Below are 21,871 nucleotides of genomic sequence, written 5' to 3'. Positions count from 1 at the left end.
TACCTGAATTATCTTTTCCTTTGGTGGGTAGAATAAAGCATAGTCCTCATTCTTTTCTTAGATGGCATAACTATTTCTAAAATGCTAGCATGAGGCTTTTATAAAGAAGACATCTTTGCAGACAATATACATGGACTTTTCCTCCCCAAGTATCCTTTCAACTCACAGCAGGGATCCTAATTTCTATCTATTTATTGATTTACTTATATTTATTTATAATTTTTAACTTTTTTCTGATTACTGAAGTAATACACAGTTGTTATAACAATTTAAGTATAGAAATGTGTGTCTTAGAATGTAGAAGTCTGCTATAAACTCCACCCCCAAAAGATAATCAGTGTTTTAAAAAGGTATATGTTCTATATTAAAAAAAAAAAAATGTTAACACAGTTGACCTTTGAACAACATGGTTTTAAACTGCATGGATCCATTTAACCCTCAGATTTTTGCAGTACAGCACTTTGTAAATGTATTTTCTCTTCCTTATGATTTTCTTTTGTTTGTGTATTTCTAATTTAGGATGTTCCAGACAGTTTTGTTATTGTTTTTGTAATTATCACATTGGTTCCTCTTACATGAAGACTTGAGCTAAGTAGAGAAAGCAGAGAAAATACCTCATGATGGAGTTGAATGGAACTATAGAAATCTCTGGTTTAGGAGGGGGGAATCTGCTCACTCTCTCCTGACCTCAGCTTGCATGTGCCTCACAGCTTTGCCTCTTCTCAGGTAGTTTCCCTCATTTCTGTAGATCTCAAGCTAACTCTTCCCTTAAGACCCTGCTTAGGTCCAGTTAGTCAGTGAGTGCTTTGCCTGCTACCCTCACCACAGTCTCCTCTCACTCTTTGGAACTCTCATAGTTTTACCTACTTGGCTCTTCTCTCTTCCTCCCACTGTTAGTAATCTTTTATATGTATGTATTTGTATGTCTCTTCAATAAAAATTTCCTCAGAACCAGGATTGTGCTTGATGATGCTTTGTATTTCCTTCCACACCTTCTGTAATGCCTCTTACATGATTGGGCTTATAAACTCTGGCATTCTTCCTAACTCTGAGATTCCATGATTATTAACAGTCAGTCAGTCAATAAATATTGATTGCTTGGCTGTCCAACCTAAGGCATTCTTTTTGTTAGGGCCCAAATCATTCATTTTCTGAAGTCAGGGCAAGGTACTTACGATGAAGAATTGGTATGAAATTATTCAGCCCCTTTCCTTCCATGGCCAGTTCAGTGGTTGACTCACACTCTAAAAGGCTTCTTTTCTTACGTGTATAGAACAGACAGTGCTAGTGAATGGCCTGCGTGTGCATGTGTGTGTGTGTGTGAGTGTGCATTCTCACTTATAAATGGGTATAGGCTTTCCTTTCTTTGGTTGAGTAAAATTTGTCTTGTCTTTTTTTGGCAATTTAGACAATTTTTGTGTATGTTGAAGTTGCTTCTTACGTGTTCATAAATTTAAACAATCATGATAGAATCCTGAGTATGATAAATACCTGGTTAGGAAGCTTACATAAGTTTGCTTATTATTCCTTAAACCATGGCAAAAATGGAGACATTTGCAGTTACAACTTAGATGTTTATTTTTAAAAGATTCAAAGTCAGATAAAAAAATAATTATGAGAAAACATAATATAGGGGAAAAAAATATTTGATTAGGAGCCAGAAGTCTTGGTTTAGGGCCCTGATTCTTATCTGTGTGATTTTCTGTAAGAAGATTAAGCTCTCTGAACTTCAATTCCCTCATAAGTAAAATGAACAAAATTACAATTTCTACTTCACAAGGACTTTCGTGAAATAAAATTAGTTAAGTGTAATCTTGTAGAAAACATCTATACAGGTGTTGCAGCAACTAATAATTGTTATAACTTATGGTTTGGCGGACATCACTTACAAAAAACAAAAGGAAGTAAAAGACAAAAATACTGTCCGAAATTGTCCTCCTCGTAGTCCTCCACTCACCCAAACCCACGTTTAGGTTATGTCCCGTTTTCCACACCAAATGATTTTCTAGTATTTTTAAAAAGTAACAGATAAATTTTCAGTGCTGGTAGGTGGCTGTGCCCTGGTTCAGCTGCTATGCTATACGTTGATGCTCAGAAGTATGAATATCCACTTCCTGTCTCTGTCTCTGTAGATGACAGAGACTACCATCAGTTTGGTTCTCTGTGCCATGGAATAGACTCTGCTCTTTAAGTAATACCTTTTTCTTTTCTCCAGATTTGAGCATCAGTCAAGGAGAAAATCATGAATATCCCTAGCAGTTTTTACATATTGCCAACTATACGCAAACACATTCAACAGATACTTGTACTTAATCTATATCAATTACATAGGTGCGTGATTTACTTTTGAAGTATACCTAATAAAAATAAGTAGAAAAATCGATACATATTCCTTTCAAAGTATATATTTCCTTATTTATTGTTTTGAAGTGTTTGGGTTTTTGTTTTTGTTTTTTTCCTTTCTAGAATTAATAAGAGTATGTCTGTTACTTTGTGTTAATTAGCTGATTCAAATCAAAACAAACACATCCTGGTAACATCCATTTCTACCCTGACCCTCACCAATGACAGCTTTCAGAATGGTGATTTCTTAAGTAGTTCTCCATGAACTCAATAAGTGATGTGAAGTATGCACTTTTACTTTTAAATATTAATCTTTAATGATAAGGAAAGAATCCATTTTTCTTGGCTTTAGTGACAGGTGAATATTAGTGCCCAGATGCATTTGTTCAGTGCATCAAAGCTTAAAATCACAAGAACACGAAACTGGCTCCTACATAGTTAATTTATGAAATGAAATTTATGGAATGTTATTCTTCAATGACATTAATACAAGGATTTCATTAGGCTGCATGGCTGTATGGTAACTTTATTACTTCAATGCATTCTATTTCTTGGGTGTGCTTTTAAGTTAAAAGTATGTCAGGTCTTGAAAATAGAAAATGAAACATTTTGACACCTCTGATTTCCTAATGTTTGTTCTTATTGCTTTACTTGTGTATTCATTTATTAAAAACCTTGTAGACAAGTTTACATAGTACATTTCCTTAGAGAAAAGAAAAGAATGACTGTTACATGGGAAAGATTAAAAAGAAAAGGTAGTGAAATTTGAGAATTTTTAGGTGGATAGACAATTTAAGACAGAATTATAGAGGGGAAAAATGGGAAAAATAATATGCTAGTAAAGTAAGGAGCATTTGCTGCGATTTGAGAAAGATCTATTCCATAATCATATGACAAATAATAGAATGTCATCGATAGCCATATGACTTCCAAATATTAAAATTAGATAATAGTAATACCATGATGTGACAAATAATATGATTTCCTTAATTAGCTATTCTCAAACATGCATTCATTCATTAAACCAATTTTCACTGAGGGCTGACCATGTGCCAACACTGAGAAATGTAGCAATAAACAGAATGGAGGTGACATTTGCCTTCAGGGAGCACATTGCAGCCTTGAATAGGATGTGAGAATTAAATGAGGGACTTCACGAAAGTAGTTAAATATTTGATAAATGCTATCGCAACATGTCACATACAGTAAGAGTACATAACAGGGAGGTCTAATGTAGTCTTGGCATGTATTATGGCTACGTCGTTGTGGTTGGTTTGGGAATAATAAACAATAAATGAAACTTTCAAATATTTAGCTTTCACTTGTTTATAAGCATTTTTGAAATGAAATGTGCAGTCGTATAGCTTGTGTAAAATAAGATAAACTATGTTCATCTTAAACTTATAATTTAAATTATGAAGATTCACTTATCAGTGATGCCTTGGTAAATGTGTTCTGCTTGTGTAATTGGGCAGAGCATCCCAAGTTATGTTAGCTTTTAGAGCTGCTACAGAAAGAAAAAAAAATATTCTTTTCGTTTCTAGGAAAAGATAAAAATTAATTTAAAAAATTAAGACATCTTAAAGCTGCTTAAATTTATACAGCTAATATTGATAATCTGCAATTAGAGCAATGTTTAAACATTTTCCATTCTTGGATATGAACAATTAGTTTCAAAATTAGACATTACTTGTTTTGGCTTTTTTTTACACCATTTATTTAAAAAAAATGAATTGGTCGGTTATTCTGTGAAGTAAATCATTTACTTCTTTACTGACTTTTGATTCTCGTGTCCTGATGCATTGTTACATTGGAAATTTGGGAGAATATTCCTCTTTACTGATTCTAATTCTTAAAGATAGATAATTTGGTAGTGGACGGTAGCATTTTTATTCTATGGAAGTGATTTATTGTCTTTTTGGCAATCTTCAAACTTACTTAGAGGTTTTACTAACATCAACTGTACCATCAAACTAGAAGACAATACTCTTGTACCTTCTGGCACTGAGAGCAGAAATCAGCCTATTGGTCAGTCTCAAATTCAGAGAAATGTTTAACACTATTTAAAACTGCCATTAGCACCAATATGTTTTGAAGGAATATTACCATGACTTTTATTTGTGCGACTAGATACAAAGTTGGAAAACATTGTCCTTTTAGGGTCAGGACTTTGAAGAGTAGAGTAATCCATCCTTGACCTGAGATCAGCGGACCATTTGTTGATAGCATGTTAATTGCTCTGATTTCTGTAAAGAGACAGTGAGCTGTCTAAAGATTGTGTTTGGAGACAAGAGAGCTACTTTAAAGGGTGTGAACACTCAGATCAAGCCCATATCCCTGAGATCTTAAGGACTTGTAAGTTGTAAAAGCTGTGACAACAAAATTACCATTTCATTCTTCTTTGTATTTGTACTATAAACAAAGCCAGCAACCCCCACTAGCCTGCCACCCCTCCTCTGTTGACATTTTCATAGCATCGAAAAGCTTGAAGCCTGAAACACAATTAATTGAATGTTTCTTTTACCATGCAAATATCTCTTGTCAGAGATAGCATCCTTGAGATTAGCCAGCAGTACTGATTTAGATCCCCCAGGGTTGTTAATTGTAGCAAACTGTTGTGTCTCTAGGACTTCTGAAAGAGGTTATGGCCATTGCAAATACATCTTAAGGAAAGAAAGAATACTATCAGCCAAGATGTGCACCCAAGCTTTGGAGCTAGGCTAGCAAGACCCTACTCACATCCCTGTAAAGCAGACATATATTTTTGTATTTTTTATAGGTGGATACAGTGCAGACCACGAACCCCCCTGGCCACATTGAGGAATCGTGTAAAATGAATGTATGTGCTCGTAAGTGAAACACATGTAATGTTCCAACTCAGTGTGTTGGATCCTAATAGACTTGAATTGTCTTGTGTAAAAAGAAATCGATTCCCAAGGGGCAGGACCACTATCTGATTAAAATGAAGCTCTGATTTTGAAGAAAACAAAAATGGACTTAAAATAAAATCTCTGCAAAAAAGAATCAAACTATACTTGGCAAACAAACTGAAAAAAAAAAATCAAGCTCTCAATATGGAATAAAGGAGGGATGTGAGAGAGGTTTTGCAATCTTATCAATAACTGTGGAGAAACAGAATCATACTCAGCAGTGTGAAAAGAAGAACAGGAAATCCTTTTCCTTCAGTTTGCACTTGAATGGACTCAAGCAAAAGAGTGGAGACATATGGTGTTACTGTTCATAGTTAATGATGTGGAGATTAGTATAGATGCGATTTCATTTGCCTTGCTTGAACTAATTGGATGTGTTACGTAGAAATCACCTGAGCCTTTGCTAGATCAACAAAGAAAATGGAAATGTATACCTCAGGACTGAATTCTGGGAAAATTAGACTGTTCAATGCTATTTAATAATTTAATAAGGCGTTAAGAAGAAATACTACAGCCAGTCAGGGAAAATGAGAAACTAGTGGACAGGAAAGAAAATAAAATTTAGGTCGCTCTGATACTTGTTTTGAAATATAATTTATTATGGTGTAAAAGCAGAAGATAGGTCACAGTATATCTCACAGACATTTTACACAATTTCTGATTGAATTTAGGGTAAACCACGTAAATGTTCAAGGAATGTATGGCCATTATACCAATAGGAAATTGGCCTTTAAAATTTGTGGTCTTATGCATTCATGTATGTAGAGGAGGCCTTTTTCATTTTAAGGATGAATTGCATGCAGGGAGTACCTCTTTGCAATATAGTTACTTGCTCACCTGAAGATACTGTATAAAGTCTAATTTTTGTATGGGTATGAGTGTATGTGAATGCATTTGCGTGTGTGCGTATGTAAGTGGAAGGAGGTAAAATTTAACGGTTGACATTTGCACTTTGGTTTGTTACCTAGAATGTAAAGAGGTAGAGTAAATTGTCTTAAGCCATTTCATATATGTTATCGTTATTAAAGATTATTATTCACAAACAAAGCCATTCTGATATAGAATGACTACTGCGAAGGCTCTCTAATTAAGTGTAATATTTATTGCCATTGAACCATTTAAATGAAGATAGTATCATTGTCTGAAAATGAGAGTAGGCTCCTGTGAAATCAATTTAAAGACAGTTGAAAAGTCCTATTATACTCCTTCAGGCTACTTCACTCAGTGACCGAGGATGTTGAATCTTGGATGCTCTTACAGAAGAGATTTGGGAAATATTTGATTTTTAACTATAACTTTTTAATCTACCCTGTAAGTTACAGCTTTTTTCACTTCTCTTCAACCTAAATTAATAACAAGTAATCATATATTAACATAGATAATAAATACTTAAAACAGATTGACATATTTTTTGTAGTCACCATGTGCCATAATAACTTTGAAACTATTGTTCTCTGGTATTTGTATTCATTTCTCTTTTTCTTGCTGATTAAGTTTATAGTAAAAATTTTTACCTCTTCTTTCTATGTGACTATCAACTGAAGTTGGTACCCTATCTATACTATTACAGGGATTTTTGTCTTTATTTATGCTATTATAATAAATTATAAGTCTATAAGCTGTATAATTCTATTGTATTGAATATTTTTCTGTGACCAAAATAATAAAAAGATAACTGCTTTATAAGATGACTATATTTCCTATTTTAATAATCTCTTAAAACATAATAGGACGTAAAATATGCTCATGTTGCTGGTTTTGGAATATAGTCGCCATCTTCACAATTTGAGAGTGAAGAGCTTAGCCACTTTAGATAAAGAGAGAAGGTTTGACAGAGATAATTTCGAGGGTGTGAAGAGAAAAGTGCCATGGACTGACTCAGGAGTTTTGATGTCAAATTTTCTTCTGCCACTAAAGAGCCAGACCCAAAGAATAATTTTTGTTTGTTTGTTTTTAGGTGCTCAGATTTCTTATCTATTAAAGGATGGGTTTGGATTGTGCTGCCAATTTTTAGATCATTTTAATTCTAAACTTAAAAGCTTTCAATAACTTGGAAACATCACAGCGTGACACTTAATACTGATCATATTAATACTCAATAGTGATCATTAGTATTAAGGTAACCGCATGCTGTTTTCCACTTAAATTGACCTAAAGCTGAACGCATGCCTTAAGAGCAAGGGAAGATACTAATTTACAGTTGTTGCTGTTCATCCTTAGTTTGACTTAATGGAAATATGTACTGAAGTATAAATAATCATGTTCTGGGATCAATAGGTATGTCTAAGTTAATTGAACCAAGAGGCACCCAAGTACAAAATCACTCAATTTGTAACCGAGAAAACCTTTTTGTTCTGAGCTGAGTTGAATGCATTCCCTGGCAGAATATTAAAGTGCCAGAACCAGTTTTTCTTGCTCTTTACCCCCCAAGGATTGATCAGCACATGAAGGTCTCTTTGACTTCAAAGGCATTCTAGACTTGGATCAGACTGGTTGGGTTCAGAGGAGAAGGAAACACTCACCCCTGATGTTTACTGCTGTGGGCTCTTTCATCCTACAGTCTTCTGCTTAGGGGAAGCAACAGGCAGAGGGGTCTTGCAACTATTATAATTTCGGGATTAATGTTTAGTCACAAAATGCCTCACACAGAAAAACAGTGCTTTTATTTTAGCTTCCAGCTACTACTCCAACAGGGAAAGGTCAGAGAAACAGTATGAAGCAAAGTGAAAGCATATACAGGATGTCAATTTTGGGAGGACGGTGCATACTAACTTGCAAAATGGTGTCACTTTCAAAATCACAAAGGTGGCATGGATAAACTTCAGGGATCCTTATTTAGAGAACTGGTCACACAGGTTTTTTTCATTTTGGCAAACCTTCTGGTCATTTATGGAACTGACTTAGGTAATAAAATTTAATTTTGTCAGCTTCTTCTTTATTATACAAGATTAGAAATTTAGATGGGAGACCACTTACCAAGCCTCTCCCGTGACCAACCCACTGTAAGTAAAAATTTCACTAAAATATAAAAAAACATTTTCAAAAATATTATTGAGAAATAAAAGACTTGCTTTTCATATTAGCTCCGGTTATTATTTCTTTTGTATGCTATTTTTGCACTTCCTGGTTTTGATAAATATAAATTAGTTGAACTGATTTTAATATTTCTTTGATAACTATTTTTTATTATTTTTTTAACTTTTAATGCTTTTAATTTTATTTTAATTCCAGTGTAGTTAAAAAACAGTGTGGTAGGGACGCCTGTGTGGCTCAGTTGGTTAAGCGGCTGCCTTCTGCTCAGGTCATGATCCTGGAGTCCCTGGATCGAGTCCCGCATCGGGCTCCCTGCTCGGCAGGGAGTCTGCTTCTCCCTCTGACCCTCCCCCTTCTCATGTGCTCTCTCTCTCATTCTCTCTCTCTCTCTAATAAAAAAAAAAATCTTTAAAAAACAACAAAAAAACCAGCGTTGTATTAGTTTCAGGTGTACAATATAGCACTTCAGCAATTCTGTGTATTACTCCGTGCTCACCAAGATAAGTGTACTCTTAATCCCCTTCACCTCTTTCATCCGATTTACGTAACCAAGAGTCAACTATGCAGACGATATATTCATTGCTCTATTTAATATTTATATCAGCCTCATGAAGCAGATACCATCATTGTCATATCATCCGTTTTACAGGTGAGGAAATTTAGGCACAGAGAGTTTGGGTAAATTTGCAAAGATACAGAATCGGCAGGAGGTAGAGCTGGTCTCTGAGTCCTGCCACTCTGGTTTCAGAGGCTCCACTCAGCCAGTGGGTCACGGAGCTTTCATGCCAAACACTGTAAAAGATGGGAGTGCAAGTGAGGTTCTGGAATTATTTTAGGGTACAGAGGTGGATTCTTTTGGTTCTTTAGATCACACATCTGTTAACACGAGTGCGGCAGATTCAACATGCATGACTTAGATGCGGAAGGCATGCCGAAGTTCTTAGCGCACAGAAGTATTGGATAAAGATGGAATCTGTGATGGAAAATCTGCTTTAAATATTGGAGACAGGGAAGAAGAAATTCTTTTCTAACTTACTTGTTTTGCAGGCTTAAAATAGGTTACCACATACTATTTGCATCAAACATTATTTGAAAGCGAAGACTGCTGTGGACTGAGGCAAATAGTAACTGCATTCTTTGAACAAGGAGAGCTCACGGTCTAATGGGAATTCCAGCCACACGGGCTAATTATTACAATGCCATGTGCTAAACGAAGGACTATGATAGTAGCTAAGAGGGCAGTGTCTGCAATCCAGGTTGCCTGGGTTCGAAACGTGGTTCATACACCTCACAGACTGACCTTTGAACAAGTAACTTGGCTCTACCTCTGTTTCTTCAGATGTAGTATAAAGTTAATAACAACATCTATGTCATGCATCGATTGTGATTATTAAATGAGATTTAGCTCGGTAATGTGAGTATGGTGTGACAAGAACTCAATAAATGCCGACAACGGTTAATTTCCGTATAGTTGTTTTATAATTAACATATGAATAGAGTGTAGTTGTTGCTGACTGAGATGTTCCTGGGCTAAAATACACGCAATATCACTGTCATTAGTGAAATAAAAGGCACCTCACAGAAAAGGTAACCCCAAGCTCTTGATGTACTTCATATACTATGGCATGAAACCCGCAAAATTGGGCAGGTACAGGTTCTCCAGTGAAACTCATCGGTTCCTGGTCTGCTACAATTCAAATCTTAGAGCACTGTGAGCTGTAATTTTTTTCAAGCATAGACAAATGAAAGGAAACTGAAAACTGAAATCAAACCTGTCACAATCCAATGATGAAAGTTTCTGAAAGGTCAAAGAACAATTTTTTGAAGGATCACTTTATCTATAATCATAAGGGAGTATAGTTTTCCCCAATTATTAGTAGCTTAAAATTGTGAAACTTAAGAATGATAGATTATTTGTCAGATTATCCTGAGAACTAAGGATGATGCTAATTATGATAACCAATCCATAAATAAGTAGCTGTTATTTTTTGCAAATATTTAATAAGTATCTATTATATATGATGGGGGCTTTTTTTTTATAAAGATTTTATTTATTTGACAGAGAGATAGAAATTCTATCAAAGATCTTCTATTTGGAAGTATTTTTGCAGGGGGAGCTGCAAGCAGAGGGAGAGGGAGAAGCAGGCTTCCCCCTGAGCAGGGAGCTCAACGTGGGGGCCTGATCCCAGGACCCTGAGATCCTGACCTGAGCCTAAGGCAGATGCTTAACCACTTAACTGACTGAGCCACCCAGGTGCCCCGGGCTTTATTTTCAAAGCCCTTTATTAAGCAGAAAATGTGCTTTGTAATAAATACTAAAGATGAGATTTGAATGTGTGAAATATAAACAAAATAAACACTGGCTGATTTGGACTGGATAATATTTAAAGTCTGGAAAGTCAGTGGCTTTCATTTTAAACATTGTAATTGGCTAACTAAGCATACTGGAGAGGATAAAACAAACTATCATTAAAAATGCTGTTTTGGGGCGCCTGAGTGGCCCAGTTGGTTGGGTGACTGCCTTCAGCTCGGGTCATGATCCTGGAGTCCCGGGATCGAGTCCCATATCGGGCTCCCTGCTCAGCAGGGGGTCTGCTTCTCCCTCTGACCCTCCCCCCTCTCATGCTCTCTCTGTCTCTATCTCATTCTCTCTCTCAAATAAATAAATAAAATCTTTTAAAAAAATGCTGTTTTCCCTATTTGAAACTATGTGTTGGATAAAATAAATTGAGTACTAATTTTGACAGGAAAATCTAGACCTCAGAAACAGCTCTGTGTTCTTGGGAACACACAGCATTGCTTGTGAAAACATGAGGAAGTTATATTTTCATTTCACAGTTTAGCAACCGAACATCTGAAAAGAAACAAAGTCAACTACAGATTTTTATTAGGCAATACATTTTTTACTTTTTTCATGAAAGAGTTGGCTACTCTATATTTTTATGGTTGTTAATACAACCATAATAACCTACCTTATGCTTTTTTTTGTGAATTTCTAAGGAGTTAAGATTAATGTAATTAAAAATAAATGCCTTCCTAGACTGTATCCTTAGATGTTAGGGGGGAAATGAACATGTCCTGTTTTAAGAAATTGGAATTTCGAGCTCAGCCTGTTTTCTAATTGCTACCGCCCAATTGTGTCAGTGGAAATTCTGTTCTGTCTCAATAGCAGGTGAGGTGGACCCAGGTCTCTCATCTTTCTTCTTCTCTCTGTGTCTAGCTGTTAAAAGGTGGGTCTGCAAGGATTTTTTTTTTTTTTCTCCCTTATGTGTCAGGCTCATGAAAGAAGCAGACATTTGGTATATGCATTCTAGAAAGATCAGAAACTGGCTGCCTCCTGATAATACATTTCAAGTGGATATAGTGCATTCTAACTCTATGCTGGTTGACTTTTTAAAATCCCTGCGTATTTATTACATAAAAATCTGCCCTGTTTTGAACCTCAAATTGAAGCTTGATTGTTAAAGTCATGTAATTGGAAAAAAAAAATCTGTGTTAAGAAAGACACGGATAATGTTAAGGAAACAATTTTCCCCATGAGCCTTTTAAATAAAAATTCTATGATGTCTAGTCACATAAATGCCTTACGATTCAGATGGAGAAGTTTGTGAAAATGTTTATGAGGATGACTTCCAACTAGTTCTACTTTCGAGAGGTTATATTCAAATGAATATCAAGAATCTGTAAATGCAGGATCTTTTTATCTTTCAATAAACCATTTTCAATACTAGGAAGAAATGCAACACATATCTTATACCAAGACTCCCTAGTAATCATGTGCTCTTGTCATCTGAGATTAACATTTGGATTAAAGAACATGATTAAAGGATTCTAAATTAGTGGTTACCAAGTTGAAATGGCACAAAAGTTAAAACAGTGTAATACAGCAATCTATTTCATGCAATATATTGCTTATACCAATTAATTAGCAGTTTAATTAGCATGATGTTTCATGTTGTGACCTAAGCCACTGTAGTCCCAATGGGTCTAGTGGAGACAATGAAAAAAAGAAGAAAGCTTTAGGATTGTTGATGGTTATGTCACATGGCACCAGAATTAAAAATATTTTTTCATTTAGGGATGCCTGGCTGGCTCAGTAGGTAGAGCATGCAAATTTTGATCTTGGCATCATGAGCTCAAGCCCCACGATGGGGGTAGAGTTTATTTAAAAAAAAAAAAAAAGTTTTTAAAAATGCTTTAAAAAAATAATTCTTCATTTTAAAATAAAAGAACATTCATATGCTTTTTTTCCCCTGAACTCAGAACAGATTTTTTAAAAAGCATTTTTATGGTATGAAATACTCGCATGAATTAAAAGCATATCAAATAACTGAATGTGCAATAGCATTAAATGAACTGCATTTTAAGCAGCAAGTGACCACAAATAAATGCCTAACGGCTTCATTTAGATAAAACAGAAGTACCTCTCACAATTTTGAGAGCAAACATAAAAGATATATATTAGGGTGATCATATTTTTGAATATATAATGTGATTCATAGGATTCTATTAAGGGCCATTGAAATTACTTACAAAGGATTGCATTTTGGAAAGCCACAATGGAACTCTGCTTTGGACAGGCCTGAGCAAAAAAATATGCATCTTAGAAATAATTTATCAAGTGCATGACATGAAAGGGGCCTCTCATCCTTTCTTCCCTCCCCAGTGAGAACATATTCAGATTGTGTGTGTTTGTCTTTACTACATAAAATGGAATTTTCTGTCGAGCCAAAGACAGTCATCTGCCAACAGATTGGTTCTGCCTTTTAACAACAGCATGAAGAATGGACGCAGTTGTTACGAATATCGGGCTATAAAGCACAACAAACCTTCTGGAGGTGCTTTTCATTCTACACTGCTGACAATTCAGAACATGCGAAGAAATGAAATAATTTAAGGATCTGACTAATATCCCTAGATTTAGTCAAGCTTTCTTTCCCAATCACTGAAATCTGTTGGCTTCTTTCATGGCTATATAATTAGGCTATTCGTTTCCTTTGAGCTTGCGTACTACAGTAGGTCCAGAGGGCTCTTTCTTCCCTTTCAGAAATTGTTCCATAGCTTCTTTTGGCAGTTAATGTATGGATGCCATTTGGAACATTGCTGGTTATTATGTCGCTCACAGATATTTTATTGTATACAGAACTAAGTATTTATGGAAGTCTAAAGTCTCTGTTATGCAAAGCCTTATAAAGAGAAGGCTGTTTAAGTTTTATTTTTTTCCCCTGACTCATTCCCTCGTCTAACACATCAATTCAAATTGCTCCTTTTTCATTTTGTAGAAATTGTCTGCAAATGGAATAGAAAGCATACACAAATTATGGAGTTATAATTGATAATATACAATCACTTGTAACTTCTACTTTCTAAAATAAGGACAAATTTGAATTTGTGATACAAAATAATTCAGTAAACATTTATGCTAGGACAGTCACCAAAGTGTTTCCAAGATGTTCCTAAACTTCTTTTTAATTTCATATTATCATATCTTCAGGCCATCAGAAAATTGCAATTTAATTTTTGCTGTGATAGTTACCCGGTAATGATCTGATCTGAGTGATCTTTCAGTTTGAATTGTATTTACTAAGAATTTGAATTGCTCTATTTTGTCCTTTATTGGATTTCCTATGAAAATATACAATTTAAAGGTATATATAATTCATAAATTAAAAGAACACCAATTACGTACTAGTCTTTGAGACTTTGAGCAACTTACTTAGCATTTCCTGTATCTAAACGAAGATAATAACAGTCTAATAGCATCATTAGGCAATGAGGATGAATTAATATACTATGTAAATTGTATGTCATAGAATAAGTTAATATATTGTATTACGTGTTTTACAATTGCCTGGCATCAAGCGAGTCAGTATAAATAACAGTACTATTAAAGAGAGGCTCAGAAATGTGACACAAGTCACATAGCTTTTCACTAGTTGATTCCAGAAGATTCCAGAAGCAGTTTTAATGCAACACAGGATGGTGCCTGACACATAGTGGGTGTCTCTAAGTGTTATTTGCCATTAAAAACAGACAGATAGGTTTTCCGGAAGTCTCATACTAATCACGAGTTAGGCTAGGGTCCAAACTGCAGGTGTATCTGACTTTAAACCCTGATTTCCTTAAATCTTTACAGGAATCTAAACTTGGTTTAGGATTATTTGTTGGTAGAGACTTCACAAACTTCATGAATAAGCTTTTTGTTTAGCGTGGCTCTGAAAAGATGTTTTTGGAATTATTTTAAAAAGTGCAGACATGCTTATGACACATGAGAATATAATAAAAAATGATCAATTATCAATGCATACTCTGAGCTGTTTCTATGAGTATCTCTTTGGATTTAGAAATTATTCATTAAGGGGCGCCTGGGTGGGTCAGTCAGTTAAGCATCTGCCTTCGGCTCAGGTCATGATCCCGGGGTCCCAGGATCGAGCCCCATGTTGGGCTCCCTGCTCAGTGGGGAGTCTGCTTGTCCCTCTCTCTCTGCCCCTGCTCATGTTCTCTCTCTCTCACTCACTCTCTCAAACAAACAAACAAACAAACAAATAAATAAATAAATAAATAGAATTTTCATTAAAACAAGCACTGGGAAATATGTAACAGGTGTATTTATTCCTTTTCTAGTGGATTTCAGCGGGGTGTTTAGGTAAGCTCATAATCCCACCTCCACTTCCTCTTTCTTTGAACATTTGGAATTCTACTCCTCCAGGGTGTCAGGCTGCCTGGGGAAGCACCCTTTGCCCAGTTACACGCTCTTCTCAGTTATTGCCATGTCATTTGGGTTGCCATTCAGCTTGTTTAACTGTGAGGTTTGGGAATGCCTTATTTCAGTTTTCCTCAAATACCTTGCTGCAATTTTTTTTCTATTAGCTTATTTTAAGAGATATGTTACCGTCGGATCTTTAAATTGAGTACTTGTCATGTAGGTGGTTGTAAGGTCCACCACTGTCCTACAGGAGTTGCCATTACTTATTGTTTAGTTGAATTTGATTCACCCTAATGACTGTTATCAGAAGTTATTCCACTCACTGTGCCATCTAGCAATATTGAATCATAACAATATGTGTTAAAAAAAAAAAAGAGAGAGAGAGCTTTCTCTCTCTTTCTTTGTGCTGCTGGTAACTGTTCAAGACTATGAGATATAATATTCACGGTTAGGCATGGAAAGTGTAGTGGAACTGCTATTAATGTTTGTGTACAAATTACGTACAGTAGATTGAGATACTACATTGAAGCCTGAAGTACTGTGTTCATTGCTGCCCAAAGTCTTGCAAGGACAGGACAACTCATGGCTTCTTAGGCCATGCTCAGGAATGCTTAGTGCCTATTAATTTCTAAGAAATAAATTTCAGATTCCTTCATTGAGAATTCTATCCCTCTGACTCTAAGCCTCCTCTCCCATTTTTACCTTCCATTCTTCCTTTTCCGTGAACTCTATATTCCAGCTAAGCCTGGTGATTTTCAAGGGACTTTACCTTGCTCTGCACTTACCTGCCAGTTTATTTTCACTTATACTACTACCTCCTCCAGCAATTTTCTTTCTAATTTTACGTGAGTGAATCCTACCTTCCCTCTTTTCCTGGTTGCTAAGTTGTTAGTGCTAATTTTAAGCCACTTTATCTGTGTGATTTTTATGCTACCTGAATCTTCCTATCTCTAATGATGGAATATTTTGTGCATGTAAGTGTATATGCATATTATTTCTTTCCTACACTATAATCTCTTCACTGGGAAGGTCCTAGTCTGATTCATATTTATTGTCTCCTTCCAGTTTTCAGCAAAGTGCCTTGCTTATAGGAGATAAACAGATGCTGGACTGAATTCACTTGATGCTGTAAATGGGAATTTATGTGATTCTAAGGCATTCAATAAATACTAATTGAGTTCCTACACTAGATTAGGTAGTGGGGGTATTGCATTCCTATAAAATATCAAATGCTGGGTAACACAGATATATACATATTCATGTACATATGTATGTCGTGAACCACATGAACTCTGTTAAAGCTCGCATTCCACTGTGTTACTCAGGAACTACTCTATTGCAGGAACTCTATTGTTAGTAAGATAAATATCTGTTTCCCAGATGTGAGAACTACATAGTACCCAAAGGAAGGCATGTCCTCTGGCGGACAAGTGGGTGCCAGGGCAGGATGGTATACAAGGAGGCTGGAAAATAGATCAAAATGTATAAGGCATTAGAATCACGTTATGGAGATACAACTTGATGCTGGGAGAAATGGGAGTCAGACAGCAGAGGTTTTTCAAGACTGGGGAGTGGAGACCCTGATTTGTTAGGGGAATAACTTTCAAAGCAGTGGGAAGGAAGCACCAGAGAGGGAAGAGACAAATAAGCTGAAGGGATTTGGGTTGCTCTTTAATTGAAACGTATTTCTCAGAGACTCAGAATGCTGCGCCATTAGTTCTCACACTTTGTGTGGACCGTGAAGTCGTAGAGACAACTGCTCTCTTTGGTCATTTCTTGGCCCTGGTAGAGTACTCTGCCCTAGAGACTTATTTCTTTAGTAGAGGAATAAGTATAATTAATACCAAAAGAAATACATTTTAATGCATGGTTTCTAAAATCAATATACACAAAACCATTCTTGGAACATGGAGTTCAGCTCAACTTGAACTGTTTACGTGTGACAATATGGCAAGTCTGTATGATGTTTCCGGGATAGACACAAAGCATGATTTTAATATAAAATTCCTTTTCTCTAATACTGTGAAAAGAGACTTTCCTTGATGTTAAGCTATGATCTCAAATGAAGTCATGCTTTGGGGGTTATCTTGAGGCTGAAGACTAAAGAATCATCACTCATCAAATCCATGGAATCCATTTTTACCTCTATCATTGCCGGAACTCACTGCCCGAGCTCTAAGCTGATTTTTATTTCAGACCTTATCCAGAAGTATTTTTATTTTTATATATATTTTAAATTTTGCAGCATATTATTAAAGTATTTTCAGTGATTTCTGTTTGCTTTTTTTGCTTCATGGTTTTAAAAAAAGGATTTATGCTATAAATAGTGCAGATACGATTTTCACAATCCTGTAGTTTATGGGATTTGCTGTTTTCTTTTGAAAAAAAAAAATTCATAGGACTTCATTTGTAGTAAGACAGTTCTGGCAGTTCCATGACAGTGAAATTTTAAGGACATCAATATTGAAGGACAAAGGCTGTGGAGTTACTCTCTCTCTCTCTCTCTCTATTTTTTCACCTTTAATTCCAATTAAAAGATATTCTATTAGACTAGATGCTTTCTGCCTGGATGTTTTCTGTCTGATCTTTGACTTGCAATCAAGGAAAGTCAGATTCCTTCTATTAGAGCTGAAAGGGCCCATAGCCTGCCAGGGGTTATCTAGTGTTTCAAGAATTTAGAATCTCTGCTCTATGAATAATGATTAATATGTGGTACTTGTATTGTTAAATCTTTCAAGAAAAGTGTCTTGTTAAGTTATTCTGCGCTGCTGAAGCCATTCTTAATAGTCCACGTAATGCAGAGGTTGCACATATCCTATGTATGCAAAGTGTTTCACCCACGATTCTATATATAAATATCCACATTCGTAATACACAATTTTCCAAATACCTATTTTATGCTTTATCATGAAATTTATGTAAAATCTGCTATAAATCATATTCAGTATACTTTATCATGTAATTTTTTTACAAGAGATCGTATTTTTTTGAAATTTTTATTGTTTTTGATAGGTTTCAGAAGGAATGCCATCATGCCTTTAATGTTGCTGTTACCTGTGGTGTGACAGTTTAAAATTTTCTAGCTAATATCAGTATGAAAGGGTACAACCTCTGATATGACATATTGTCAGAATATCTTTTCATTGGATATAATTTAGGATTTTCTCAATGCTCGGTTTGCAAATTCAGAATATAACCTTTACTGATATCATTGGTAATATATATCAGGAATACTAATGTCTGTGTTCACTCACGTACAGACTGGCTGAAACGTTAACCGATGGAGTATAAAGGTATAAAAGTGTTAGATTATTTTTGAGGCACACATATTATCTATCTAGATATCTATCTATATATAATATTTTGAAATATATTTTTCCTTCACATACACCTTCCAAATATTCAAATATGCATATATATATATATATATATATATATATTTCAGAATGCATTTTTCTATTCTGAAGATCACCAGAGGGAAACAAATACTTGATAATAATTATTGAATACATGCTTTAGCCAAGAAATTGTGCTTGAGGCTGAAAATATAAATATGGGAAAGATACTGTCTTTGCTTTCAACAAACCAAGAAAGTCAAATGTGTTATAAGTGCTATAGGACGACAAAGTGAAGACATTTGGGAAAGGTTTCATGATACAAGAAACTTTTTAGTTGAACCTTGTAATAGTTAATAGTTCACTTACACTAAGCAGGGAAGAAAGACATTTCAAATGGAGAAAATATCATGAGCAAAGTAATGAAAACATCAAAATTCTTTGTATATTTTGGTAAAAGTCACATAACCCAGTGTGGTTAGAGTGTAGGAAACATGGGATGGGTGACTCAATATGAACTGGAAAGAGCAAATTGATTCAGCTCAAAAAGAGCCTTGAATTTTATGTCTAGCTGTTTGGGTTTATACTGTAAGTATTCAAAGTCACTGAAAGTTTTTGAGCAGGAGTATAATGCAGTAAGCATTTTGGAATGATGGCTCTGTTGGTGGAATGGAGGGCAGTTTATAGTAAAAATGCTAGAGAAAAGGAGACTGATGTGATTCTGATGCATGCTATGGAGACAGATCAAGATGTGTATGGACAGAAGGATGTAAAATATTTGGTACATGATTGGAGGTTGGAGAAGAAAGGAGAGATAAAATAAGAATGGAAAAGAAGTTTTTTTCAGATTTTCATTTTGAACATTTTCATTAAAAAGTGGAATTTGGAGGGAAAAGTGGAATTTGAAATGTAGGAGACTAAGATTGGGAAGGGAAAGAATTAAGAGTTTATGTACGTTTAGTAACAGGTGACTCCATACAAGTATATGAGTTCCCTGGGGAATATAGACAGAGTGAAAACGGGAGGAGGCAAAGGGCCAATCTTGATGAGCCATAGCGAGGATAACATAAAGGAGAACCGAAGTAAATGTGCAATCTGGAGAAATTGTGTGATGAAAAGCAAAGATGGAAAGTGTTTCAGTAAGAGTGGAGTAGACATACTAATAGTAACAATATCAAGAGCTATAATGATAGCAAGAATTGACTTACCTGTTACTAGGCACTAGATTCTACACTAAAAATATTACACAGATTAGCTCATTTAGTACTAATGACTCAATTTGTTTTCAAGCAATAGAAACCAAATTTATAACAATATTTTAAACCAAAGATAGCTTTGGGGAAAATGAGCTGGAGCTCACAAGGTACTAGTGGAAGATAAAGGAAAATGCTCAGGAAAAAGAAAAGTCTATTCCAGCTCCAAAGGGTGGAGGTAAATTCAGGGGTTAGTAGGAATTGGTAAACTCTCTCTTTCAGATACTACTCCTAGAATGACTTAAAGCCAACTATGTTAATGTAGTTCATCACTATGCTTACGTTTCAGACTCCAAAGAGGGAATGCCAACATGTTCTTTTGGGGTGAATTATCAACCTTTTGGTTAAGGAAAGGCAACACACTTTGAATAATAGTCTTACCAGACAGAATTCAGTAGGTGAAAAGTAATTTGCTCAAAGGAAACCTGGCTGTCCTTAAAAGTGACCCATGCATCCCCAGTTTAAATGTGAAGGAGCTACATCTTGCTCAAATTTTGCCTTGCTCAAATTTAAGCAGTTAGTAAGGGAGGGAATTGATATTAAAGCTAAACTCCCACCATTCAGAACAATATAACTGAAGAGTGAGAAAAGACTCCTTTATGCAGCATTTCTAATAGATTCATCAGCATGGTGGCCAGGTAAGAGTACATCAGGTTTCATGGAAACAGTTGTAAGTAAGCAGAACCATTGAACACAAGGTATTTTGCCAACAATTTTGCAAGGAGAGAAAAGGAAACAGTAGTTTGGTGGTGGAAGAAATGAGGAAAGATCTTTTTTACAAAATAGGGAAATTTAGGTGGGTTTATAGGTTGAAAGAAAGAGGTTTAGAGGTTAAACAGAAAACATTGATGAAATAAGATCCTGTCAGAGGCAGGAAGGAGTGGGATCAAAAGCTCAAATGGATAAAATAATGAGGATTCTTCTGAGTTGCAAAATGAAGTTCCAATGAGTGAAGATGCAGGCAAATTTGGAGAAGTAGAGGAGGGAAGCTGAAGGGGGTTCACGCCTGATGGCCACAATTTTCTCAGCAGTAGGAGGCAGAATAGTGTGTTGAGGTTGAGGGGAGTGAGGCTGAGAGGGAGGCATCTGAGGAGGGTGTGGTGGGAACAGCTGCTCTGTGGAATGGGGAGACCAGCCAAGTAGGAGTGAGTAACAGGGCTGCTCAGCGCAGAGAGTTCAGCTGACATTGGAAATCATAAATCTGTAGCAGAGTCAATCAGCGTGGTTATTCAATTTTCTCAGTAACTCTTGGCAGCCCAGGAGGAGGAGGAGAGCAAACAGATGGTGGTATGATTTGGTAATGGGATTGGCAAGGCAGCTGTGAGAGGAGGTCAAAGAAGGGAAGAATCAATTGCACCCGTGAAAGTATGGTGTCGGGGGGGGGGTGGGGCGTCAAGCCAGGAAGAATTGGAGACTGCTAGAAAATGGAGAGGCACAGCAGTGGAGGGCATCAGCTTTTGAAGCCTAAGAAGAGCTTTGGGGGGCATGAGCAAGTAGGACAGGGGATTAGAGGAGAGAATTTCACAATTATGCATATTATAGTAGAACACTTTTTGTTTAGAACAGTCCATTTTGTATCTGTGGGTGTGGGTTGTCAAAGCTGAGCAGAAGGGATTGTCACTAGAATATAGGGGGAAAAAGAATTTTGAAGCTAAATAGATGAGTGAGTCATCCAAATTGTCTAGCATAGGGACAAGTGATAGAAGGAAAAAAAACAAAACAAAACAAAACAAAAAACCACAACAACAAGCCAGTCGCCAAATTAATCAAGTGAATTGATGAAATACTTGTAGATTACAAGATTTAGGGAGAGTTAGACAGTTTGATTGTTGGGGCTTTGTAGATATAGGGCTTGTTGAACTAAGATAATAGAACGATGTCCCAGAACGGGAGGGGAAGTCCAAGGGAATGCCCCTCTTCCTTTTTTGCCCTGAGATAGGAAGATGATTACTGTTTTCACCAACAGTGTTCTAGTATGTGGTGAAATCTAGGTGAATAAAACTTAAAACGCATTGCAAGCAATTCCCATTCTCGGACACTTAATTTGCATTTACCCTAAGATATGTTCTAGTAGATAAATTTCTTCTTCTCTACTAGGTCATACTAATTTTCATTTAAACATGTGGTTATAACATATCTTAAACACAAGGAACCCAAATAACCACACACACATACACCACATCTCTGACTTAGCTACCACCTCCAGTTACTGCCTTGTGTTTCTGATCTCCTTCACCCAAACTTGTCAGAGTGTTGCCCATATGGTCATCC

At 35.9% G+C, this 21,871-nt stretch overlaps 1 protein-coding gene across 11 annotated transcripts in view; it reads left to right on the top strand.

Moving 5' to 3' along the window:
* The window catches only part of PCDH7 (protocadherin 7), a 418,493-nt gene that overhangs the window by 57,190 nt on the left and 339,432 nt on the right, over positions 1 to 21,871 (top strand). For 2 of the 11 annotated variants that reach the window (XM_035005173.1, XM_035005172.1), the window contains one exon: positions 5,123 to 6,964. The exons of the other annotated variants lie outside the window; for them this stretch is intronic. In XM_035005173.1, the coding sequence (XP_034861064.1) occupies positions 5,123 to 5,200 (78 nt within the window). In that variant the 3' untranslated portion in view covers positions 5,201 to 6,964. Of the gene's footprint in view, positions 1 to 5,122; positions 6,965 to 21,871 lie in introns of those variants that run through there. 11 annotated transcript variants of the gene reach the window in all.

Source organism: Mirounga leonina, unplaced genomic scaffold (genome assembly GCF_011800145.1).
Source record: "Mirounga leonina isolate KUSES-001 unplaced genomic scaffold, KU_Mleo_1.0 Mir_129, whole genome shotgun sequence".
NCBI classification, from domain to species: Eukaryota; Metazoa; Chordata; class Mammalia; order Carnivora; family Phocidae; genus Mirounga; species Mirounga leonina.
This window is presented reverse-complemented; position numbering and strand designations above follow the sequence as displayed.